General features: G+C 38.7%; 3 protein-coding genes across 3 annotated transcripts; 2 read left to right on the top strand and 1 right to left on the bottom strand.

The window, feature by feature from the left end:
* Positions 1-602: 602 nt before the first annotated feature.
* LOC123013030 (protein artichoke) lies at positions 603-6999 on the top strand. Its single transcript, XM_044411322.1, has 4 exons — positions 603-704; positions 2085-2222; positions 2268-4891; positions 5403-6999. Exons 2-4 carry the CDS (start codon positions 2104-2106, stop codon positions 6902-6904), a joined length of 4245 nt encoding a protein of 1414 aa, XP_044267257.1. The 5' UTR covers positions 603-704; positions 2085-2103; the 3' UTR covers positions 6905-6999.
* Positions 6923-8128, bottom strand: LOC123013036 (26S proteasome non-ATPase regulatory subunit 7). The gene is made up of 2 exons (XM_044411333.1): positions 7859-8128; positions 6923-7803 (listed from the first exon to the last, which is right to left on the bottom strand). Exons 1-2 carry the CDS (start codon positions 8031-8033, stop codon positions 7013-7015), a joined length of 966 nt encoding a protein of 321 aa, XP_044267268.1. The 5' UTR covers positions 8034-8128; the 3' UTR covers positions 6923-7012.
* A 20-nt stretch (positions 8129-8148) lies between these two features.
* LOC123013031 (nucleolar protein 10) lies at positions 8149-10551 on the top strand. Its single transcript, XM_044411324.1, has 7 exons — positions 8149-8257; positions 8305-8565; positions 8616-8965; positions 9012-9240; positions 9286-9581; positions 9634-10254; positions 10308-10551. The coding sequence occupies exons 1-7, from the start codon at positions 8192-8194 to the stop codon at positions 10519-10521; spliced, it is 2037 nt and encodes a 678-aa protein (XP_044267259.1). The 5' UTR covers positions 8149-8191; the 3' UTR covers positions 10522-10551.
* Positions 10552-10594: the final 43 nt, after the last annotated feature.

The following is a 10594-nucleotide window of genomic DNA, read 5'->3' as shown; positions in this document are numbered from 1 at the left end:
AAATCATCCAACCAACAAAAATAGCCATAAAAATCCAGTTTATTTGATGAAAAGATAAATTAAATAAAACATAATTTTTCTATAATTTATTCCCGAAAAACAAATATTTCAAATTAATATACTGAGAAACACTTAAACTTAATAAAAAGTACCATTTTATAAATCATTTTCAAAAACCCTATTCTCCTCTCCAAGGCTTTTTTTACTAAATATATTTCAGTTTTGATGTAAAAATTCATTACACCTCAGACAAAAAATGCGGAAATAAACTGAGTTGAGCACTAAACGAAACTTTCTTTCAAATTTAAGAAAACATATCAAATTTTTAAAGTTTGTCAATAGGAAAATTATTTACGCTAAAAGATTAACCCCACTGGACATGTGATGTTAAACAATAAAAAATAATTACAAAACACAATCATATTTTCTCTTAGTTAATTTATTTTTGTGATCTTAACCCATCATTGTTTCTTTTGAATGTTGTAATACTAAATAAAGTTAATAATGCTTCTGTTGTACTTATATGTGCGGAAAAGATTGTTCTACACATTTCTACTTCTCTACTATAGGTGATTATCGGAGTGTAAAGCCGCCACTCAAAATTCCAGTCTCATGTAGAAATGCTCAGTTTGTTTCTAGTTGCTGTGACTGAAAAGAAGAGTTTGTGGCTTTTGGAAAAGATTATAGTGGTTACGAGCTTTAAAGTAAGATTTTAATTTTTGCACAATAAAAATAATAGTCACAAAAATAATTCATTCAAATTACGGTGTTTGCAATTTCTTATTTTTATTTAGTTTAGTTCATTTCTAAATTTCATTGTTATGTAAAAAATAAAGTCAAGTATGATTTAGTTTGTCCAGAATTAATTTAAGTACTGAAATTATTTTTCTGTGTATCTGATGTTAAATTGTTTCTAAAATTTTGGAAAATCGACACTGGTCTTTAAATTCGTCACTCGTGACTCTCGATTGTTCAAATAAACAATGCACTTAACAAAATTTCAAATTTTAATTATTGTTCACACTTGATGATTCCGCTCGAGCACTTTCCCTATTATTCTCCGAGCGTTCACATATAGATCTCAATTTTTTTCTCTCTTCCAAGGATAAAACTCTTCGCGAAAGTCAAAATGATCTAACACGTCCTTGCAAAACCAAAACAATGCATTTGTGATAAACCTAAATTTCAAGCCTGACTTGTCTTGACCGGAAACATTATGTACCTGGGTTTTTCAGAAAATAAGATATAATTTTTCCGAATCTAAACATGCAAAAAGGCTCGTGTCGCACAAATCATAACCCGTAAACACCGTATTTAGGTACCGTTCGCGTAATTGAGACAGGCACGTCATATGCGACAAGGTTACAAGGACAAGAAAATCTCTTGTGATAGCTTTAGACAATCGAGGGTTTCGCAAATGCTTTGATTGATCTGTATGCTGGAACTAAACGCTTCGAAACAATGCGAAATTGGGCAAGACAACCCTCACACTCTATTTTTCTACAAAATTGCTTTTTTTAATTTTCCACAAAAACTCAAGAAATCATACTTATTTCAATAAGTTTTCGAAGATTTACCGAAATTTATTAAAATGCCATTTAAAATTGATGAAGACATCCATCTGTTTTAATCGGAAATTATTATTTTAATCTTAACATTGAAGTGTAATTTTTAAGAAATTAATAAATCGTCTCTAGACTAATAAAAAACAATAAATGTTTTTTTTAGAATTCCTTATTTAGTTAGGTACTAAAACTTAGTGAATAATGTAGAAATTTCAAACATTAGATTTTCTTTCATATCATCAACCATTTTTCTCCATTTTTTAAATGCAATGGGAATTTTTTATTATTTTTTAGTACATTTTAATACATTGTCGAGTCGTTAAATAAAGTTGTACTTGGTGTTAAATAATTCAATGATTTCCAAAAGAAACTGTTCATGGACACATTAAAAAGCCCGGCTTTGGAACCAGATAATTTACAGGCCCCCGAAAAATAAAAATCCGGTCCTGTATGTTCCACTAGAACAGAATCGAGAGCGATCAAATCGGTACTTCCCTTGTTACAAAATTTCATTTTTAGGAGGGAAAAATGTGACGAAATGAATTTTCCACGGTGGTTTCTACTTTTCCTGACGATTGTTTCGGCGGAAAAGTGCCCCCCTCAGGAGCTCATCCTGCCGTGTAGATGCAAAGACAAAGGAGATGAGACGCAGATCTGGTAAGTGGGCTAAATTTATCGATTGTTTTTAACTTTTTGCTCCAGGTGTTCACACAGTGACCTCCCGAGTGTCCTTGAAGGTCTCAAGGCCATCGGCCAAGTCATGCAAGACCCTATCGATGAACTTATCCTCGAAAATAATTATCTACCGTCGCTTTCTGGACGCACTTTCGTCCCTTTAAAAATAATGAGACTGATGATGCGCCACAACGGCCTGGAGAGAGTTTCCAGTGACTGGCTGGCAGGTCTGGAAAACGTCCTCATGGAGCTTTTCCTAGTCGAACCGCATTTACGAAGCCTTCCAGACGACACCTTAAGACAGTTGACCCGTTTAGAGGCGGTCACAATCCAGACAAATTTAATGAAACGATTTCCGGTTTTCTCCGGTTTGCCTAAATTGAGATACCTCCAACTCGAATCCTTGTCTCTCCTGGAATTATCCTCGAGACACTTTAAGGATTTACCAGTTGTAGAGGCAATCCACATCACAAATAGCCCCAGACTGACTCGACTCGAAGCTAATATCTTTCAAGACTTGCCAAAATTAATCCTCCTCAATATCTCCTATTGTGGACTCAACTGGATGCATCCTAGAGCTATTAACAGGTTACCAACCCTCAAAGAACTATCACTCGTGGGAAATAAAATTGTGGATGTTGCGATGGTGGGGCGAGGGACTCGGGATTTGCCCCACTTGGAGATCCTTCGGCTCGATCATAACTACATTGATAAAATTTCCGAAGCAGCTTTCGTCGACTTTACCTCCCTCAAAAAACTCTACTTGTCAAATAACCACATCAGTGAGTTGCAATATGGTGCCTTCCATCGAGTCCCTCAATTGAGGAGTTTGGACCTCAACAAAAACATGGTCAGGAGGGTTCATCCGGAGAGTTTCCTGCAACATTCAGGGAGTGGTTTGGAGGAGTTGTGGTTGGTGGATAATGAGATAAGTCACGTGGTTGAGTTAAGGTCACTCTTGGATGCCCTCCCGAGGTTGACATTTCTCGATATGAGTTACAACAACTTGGAAGCCATACCTTTTGGGGCCCTTCGAGGGCACCCCACTTTGGAACGACTTCACTTGGATTATAACAAAATTAGTTTGATTGATCCGGAGGCTTTTATGGCAATGCCAGCTTTGAGGGAACTCCGGTTGAAGAATAATTCACTCTCGGATGTCCTCCCGGGACCGTTATGGAATTTGCCGGCTTTGAAAGGCCTGGATTTATCCGGGAATTTCTACCGGAGATTAGAACCTCAACTCTTGATGAATTTGCCGTCCCTGAGAAGGATTGATTTGAGTCAGAATGAGTTAAGTTTTGTCGACCCTTCGTCATTTATGCCAACACAAGCTCTTGAACATATAAACTTGTCACATAATGCCCTTGCAACACTACATCCGGCGACTTTTCGACCTTTACTAAATTTATACGAACTTGATGTGAGTCACAATTATTTGGTCGAGTTTGTCCCAAACCTCCCAAGAGGGTTGGAGTATATACACATGTCGTACAATGAGATTACTCAAATCCCAATCCCGCCATCTCCGGATTTGGATTTACCCTCCCTCCGCATGCTCGATATTTCCAACAATAGAATTCCTCAAATCCCCCCAAATTCCCTCAAATCACTTCCCCAATTGAGACGCCTCTTCATAGGAAGAAACGCGTTGCAAAACCTCGACGCAAATTCCTTGTCTGGCTTATCCCGTCTCGAAATCCTGGATCTGGACACTAACAATCTAATCCAAATTCATCGCAACTCCCTCAGCCAAATGGAGGATTTGAAAGAACTAAATCTGAGGAACAACCGACTCGATTTCCTGCCCCCGGAAATATTCAAAGACACTCACTTGTTGAAAAAATTGGACATCAGTCGGAACAAATTATCCGAAATTCCTCCTGGAGTCCTCAATAGGACCATAGAATTGAAAGTAATTGACGCATCTAACAATTTCTTGATTCATTTGCCACCGAATTTATACGGAATGAGGAGTTTGCAAGTGTTGGATTTGACCGGTAATCGACTCAAGTTCCTCAATCCAGAAATTTTGAGAAGTCTCACATCGTTAAGTGAATTAAGACTCGCCAATAATTTCATCCAGGAATTGAAAATGGGGGTTTTTGACAATTTGCAACATTTGAGGTTCCTTAGTTTGGAGAGGAACGAAATTGAGATTATCGAACCCAACTCAATACGAGCGTTACCCCTTTTAAAAACCCTCAAAATCAGCAAAAATAAATTAAGAGAAATACCGAATTGGGCTTTTAATAATCTGCCAGGGCTTCAAGTGGCAGAATTGCAGGAAAATCAGATCAGAATTATTGACAACAAAGCGTTTCATCTCGTTCCCCATTTGGTTTTGTTGAATTTAAGTCACAATCATTTGGTTGCACTGGACGATGCTGGTTTGAGAAGTCTCAAGTCTTTGGAGATGCTGGATGTGAGTAATAATCAAATTTCGAGGATTACGAACTCGAATTTAGAGAAAATGGAGTGGTTGGTGGAATTGAGAATGAATGATAACAATATTTGCGCCGTCCATGGGGCGCCTTTTGATGGGATGCCGAGGCTTAGAGTTCTCAATCTGAGAAACAATAAAATGATGTCGCTGCCGGAAAATGCGGTGCAGAAGCTAAGAAGCAATATTGCTGTACTCGATTTGGATGGTAAGAGAGCAATTATTACATTAATTGTTACAATATCATGTAAAAAATTGAAAATTTTGTTAAAAATCATAAATATACGTATGCAAGGAAAATGCTGTAATGAGCAAAATTAACATTTCACATTAAACATACCTTAAGTAATTAGATACATTTTTATTTGAATTTTTTTTTTTAAAAAATGCTATTACGAGAACAAACATAACCTCACTCTTTAAAAAATAATAGTTTTGACCCAATTGTAGACATTAAAAACCAATGATTTTTAAGCACTTCACACTCTACAAGGGCTCTTTAGGATAAAATCAGCTTTTTAATAGCTTTTAGTCAAACTCAGTATAATTTTTCCTACCTTTTTATAACACCACACGATTGGCTGCACTGATGAGCGTTTACTCAGTGCCGTAAACACCGTTTTATGGCGGTAATTTTAAAAATGAAAGCTTGGTATATGGTTTAGTTTTTTTTCAATTCCTGTTATTTATAATAGATTACAAAAAGTGTATTCTTTAAGGAAATCCCTTATCGTGCGGCTGCAACCTACTTTGGCTCCAGGCTTGGTTACAAGAGGGTTCTTCGATGGGTCCCCGATGTATCGATGGATCCCTCCTTCGGGAGCTCCGTTTATCGCGTCAGGAGTGCCTCCCCGAAGACCGAAATGCCGAGTTAGTGGCCCCTGGATGCGAATCTGAACTGCTAACAGCGCCTAACACTTTCGGGACTTCTCAAGTCTTCTCCCCTTGGATGAATCTCAAATCAAACATCTCAAAAGAGCAGAAAAACCACTTAGTACCATCCCCTGAAGAATCCGAATATTTTTACGATGAATATATTGATTATCCTTACAACGAAACCCAGCAAAATTTGGTGGTTGAAAATGTGACACAGTCGCCCCATTACATCTCAGGTGATACTCCAACTCTTTACGCGGCCCCTAAAAATAAATCTCGCCCGGATATCCCAAAAGAAGTCACAAATTCGCCTAGTACTTCCGGTTTTACATTTTTCGGAGTTCCACTTCCGGCTCTCAATTTGAAAAACTTAATAGGAGGGGGCACAGGCCGAATGGATGATAATAAAATGACAATGGAGCGGAAAATGGCAATTGTGAACAAACCTCCCCGAAGCGGGGCCCGTGGAGGTTTGGGATTGCCGAATTTACCAGAAATTCAAACTGGTGGATTCGTCCCCCTATTACCGGGAGAAGGGGGTTTCAAACCAATTCCCAACCCCAATTTACAACAGTCGCAATCTACGAATGTAAGTTTTAGTACAGCTTTTCCAATTGAAGCCCCCGTCAATTCAAAAATTGATAATTTCACGACGGCGCTGCCGCCCCCCACGACGACGCTGCCGCCCCCCACGACGACGCTGCCACCCCCCACGACGACCTCTCCTGTGATGCACAATGTGTCAATTGTGACAGAGCAAAAGACTCACACTTTGACCAAAATTGAGAAAATTACGACGAATACTTCAGTCGTGTCGTCTACGACGCTTGAGACTCCCCCAGTGCATGAAGAAGTTGTAGAAAAAATTGCGAGTACGACTCCGGAGGTCAAAATAGAGGAAGTTTTAGACACAACAACCGAACTGACGACTGAGTTGATCGAAATTCTTTCAACTGCCAAAGATGAAGTGAAGAAATCAGTCGCAACGCCACTGTCGGCACTTTTGGCTCCGGGTGGACAACAACCAGAGTTTAGGCCGGCAGGAAGACCCACTATTACAAAAGTACCCTCACCGCACGTCTCCGGAAGTGCGCCTTTATTGTCAAATCCGAGTTTTGCCGAAATTGTGCAACCTTTAGATGAGACCATTGAGAAAATTGCTGATGTTACTCAAAGTACCACTGACACGAGTTGGTATTTTGCAAATTATAACAAAACTAATTTGGAGCCGTTTGTGGGGGTCAGTCAGTCGGTTCTTACTAGTAAAGGCCGCTGTCTTAAATTTGGGTTTTGGAAAATTGTTTTGACTTTGATTTTGGCAAATCAGAGGTTTCACATGTTGTAAATAAAAATACTTTGTAAATATTTTTAGAAAATTTATTATTAATACAAACTGAGCTAAACTTTAGTTATAAATCGTGTTAAATAAAATTAATCTGGAGACACACGTTCATTATTTTTTCTTTTCATCCTTCTTCGCGTCCTTCTCTTTCTCCTTATCCTTGTCTTTACTATCCTTACTGTCTTTTTTGTTCTCTTCTTTTTTTCCTTCTTCCGCGTCTTTATTTGTAAGCTTATTATTAATAAGATTATGTAAAGCAATAATGGATCGTACCATTGCCGCTAAATAGACAACCAACATCTGATCATTATTTTTGACATAAAACGCCTTGTTAAACGTGTCTTGACTAATATCTGGCAACAAGTTAAATATATCTTGCAATTGATAAATAATTTGGTGATTGATCGGCAATTTCTCTTCACTGACTTGCATCAAATAATTCCGAATGTCCCTCAATTGCAGATGTAACCCTTTCAAGCCTAACAACTGATTCGTGATCCTCTGTGAAAGCGTCCCCACTGTCGTATCTTTAATATCTCTCAAAAGGTGCTCAACACCCACTTCTTCAGCCTCTTCCGCCCCTATTTCACTCGGAACATGCTCAAATGTCTTACTGGTGGGGGACCCATCATCGTGGACTTCCTCCACAGCTTGGTACGCCTCAGTCGGCAGCCCCAAATCCTTAGGTTTGGCATCAATAATAACCAAGACTGAATTGGGGCAATAACGCCTGATTAATTCGTTAATTGCAATATCATTTTGGTGAAGTTTGGGGCCCGTGTGGTACCATCCCACGACCCGTTCTCGGGCATTGACTTTTTTGAACATTCCATACATATTTTCGAGGTAATCGTGGTCCAAAAACCACACCGACTTGTCCTTATCGTCCTCATCAAACGGGACTGCAATAACAAAAATGAATAATAAATAAAAAAAATTAAATTGAGTCATTCTAACCTGCGAAACTGTTAGAAACGTCGAGGACCCCTTTGGCCCGCCAGCACCCCAAAAGTACCCCCACGACCCGTTTCTGGTTCCCGATCTTCCCCATTCGGTTGAAGTGGTCAACCACACTTAACAGAACCAAAGGGTGAACCACCACTTTAGTCGTGGTTACTTCTTGACTCGGCATTTTTGCTCAAAAGACCAACACACTCCTTTTGGGACAAATACAAACTGATTTGAAAAATGGCGATGACTTGTCAAATGTCACAACTGCGCACGCGTACTAGCACAGTTTTGACACATGACAATTGACATAACCTCAAACAAACACATGTCAGACGCAAAATGCAAGTCTCCGACCCGAATAACGTGAAAATATACAATTTAAGTGCCGGAAAATCGCTCCCAGAGGTAATATTTACAACTCTAAAGTCAAATTCTACGTGCATTTTTTGTAGTGGCTCTCGGAACGCAAACGCCGTGCGTTGCTCAAGAAAGATGTGGATATTCGGCGAAGAATCGAACTTATCCAAGATTTCGACATGCCCGGCCTTAGCACGACTGTGAAAGTCTCTAAAGACGGGCAATACATCCTGGCTACCGGCATTTACAAGCCCCGAATTAAATGTTTTGATGTCAATAACCTCTCGCTTAAATTCGAGCGTTGCTTCGATTCGGAGGCTGTAACGTTTGAAATTTTAAGCGACGACTACAGCAAAGTAGCCGTTTTATTGCATTATGACTCAATCACTTATGTTAAAAATTCTAGTTGGTCTTCTTGCAATGTGACAGATATGTTGAATTCCACGCCGCCCATGGCCGCTATTACCGCCTCAGGATTCCCAAATTTGGCCGAGACATGCGATACCACTATCCCAGTTGCGACCTATTTGTAGTGGGGGCCAGTTCAGACATTTACAGACTGAATTTAGAAAGGGGCCAATTCATGACGCCTTACACAAGCACAGCTTCTGCCATAAATAGGTGTGCAATCAACCCCGTTCACAATTTACTAGCCTGTGGGACCCAAGAAGGTCGAGTGGAAGCGTGGGACCCCAGAAGCAAGAGTCTTATAGGGACACTTGATTGTGCTTTTAGTTGCGTCACTGAAAATAAAGAGTAGGTTTGGTGGTTTTCGAAACCATTAATAATATAATAATTTCAGATTGGAAGGTTTTCCATCTATTAGTGCACTCTCATTTGATGGGGCCTTAACTTTGGGCGTGGGGACAGCCACGGGACAAATATTACTTTATGATATTAGATCAAATAAACCTTTCTATATTAAAGACCACATGTATGGATTACCTATAAAAGATGTGGAGTTTCACCATCAGCAAGACTTGATTTTTTCAATGGATAGTTCAGTTTTGAAAATCTGGGATAAAAATAATGTTAGTCTAATCAATTAAGTTTTTTTCTGATTATTTTCTTTGTAGGGGAAATTGTTTACGTCAATAGAGGCATCAACCGAGTTTAATAATTTATGTGTGGTCCCGAAAACAGGCCTTTTCTTCATTGCTAACGAAAACACAAAAATTCAGACCTATTATATTCCTAGTTTAGGTCCAGCCCCACGTTGGGCCAGTTTTCTTGACTCACTTACTGAAGAACTGGAAGAATCAAACTCTGAAAACATTTACGACGATTATAAATTTGTTACGAAACAGGAATTAGAAAATCTCGGCTTGGATCACTTAATTGGAACGAATTTATTAAGGGCTTACATGCACGGGTAATTTTTCGATTTATTTTCATTATACGATGATTATCTTGTTTTTTATTAGATATTTCATGGATGTGAGATTGTATAAAAAGGCAAAATCGGTCGCAAATCCTTTCGAATTTGAAGAATATCGCAAAAAGAAAATTAGGGAGACTATAGAAAAAGAAAGGGTAAATCGAGTCCAAGTAAATAAATTACCGAAAGTGAACAAAGATCTCGCTCTTAAATTAATGAACGATCAAGTGAAAGATAAAAAGAAAAAAGAAAACGCTAATCTTCTTGAAGATACTAGATTTAAGGCACTTTTTGAAAATCCCGACTTTGAGGTGGACAAAAACGCTGACGAGTTTCGTCTATTAAATCCGGTTTTGTCGCGGTTAGACAAATCAAAAAAGAAAGAAATGTTGAAAAAGATACAGAGTGAAGACTTTGAACCCATCGATGAAGAACTTGAAGGGAAAAACAGTTCAGAGGAATCGTCTGATGATTATGAGGAAGAAGAAAGTTCAGAAGATGAAACTCTGACGAAAGAAATAAAACTACAACACAAAATTATTAATAGAGAGCACAGATTGAAAGAACGACAAGAAGAGGAAGAGATGAAGACACAACCCAAGATGTTTGAATTGAGACAAGGAGAGGAATATAAGGGGATTCACAGTCTCAAGAAGAAAATTAATAGGTAATGTCTGGTCCCAGTTGATATGATCCATATTTGTAATTCTGATTTCGTAGGACCCCACTCGAGGAACGAGTCCAGAGTGAAACCTCATCAGTCCGCCTTTTGGGTTCTGTCGGAAGTCGCGAAATGACATTTTCAACCCACAAGAAACGCAAATTTTCCGATTTGAAAAATAAAAAACACATGCAGGAGCGTAAACGACTGATCAGACCCGTCCGAGGGCTCATACCAAACCGCAAAAACCCATTTTCCCGCAAAAAAATGTAATGTTTCTTTGAATAAAAATATTTTCTGTTACCAAGATGTTATTAACCGAAAAAGGTTATCGCAAGCCGCGCAC

The sequence above is a fragment of the Tribolium madens genome, unplaced genomic scaffold, assembly GCF_015345945.1.
Source record: "Tribolium madens isolate multiple individuals breed KSU strain unplaced genomic scaffold, Tmad_KSU_1.1 Scaffold_96;HRSCAF=242;Tcas5.2_LG5, whole genome shotgun sequence".
Taxonomy (NCBI): Eukaryota; Metazoa; Arthropoda; class Insecta; order Coleoptera; family Tenebrionidae; genus Tribolium; species Tribolium madens.
This window is presented reverse-complemented; position numbering and strand designations above follow the sequence as displayed.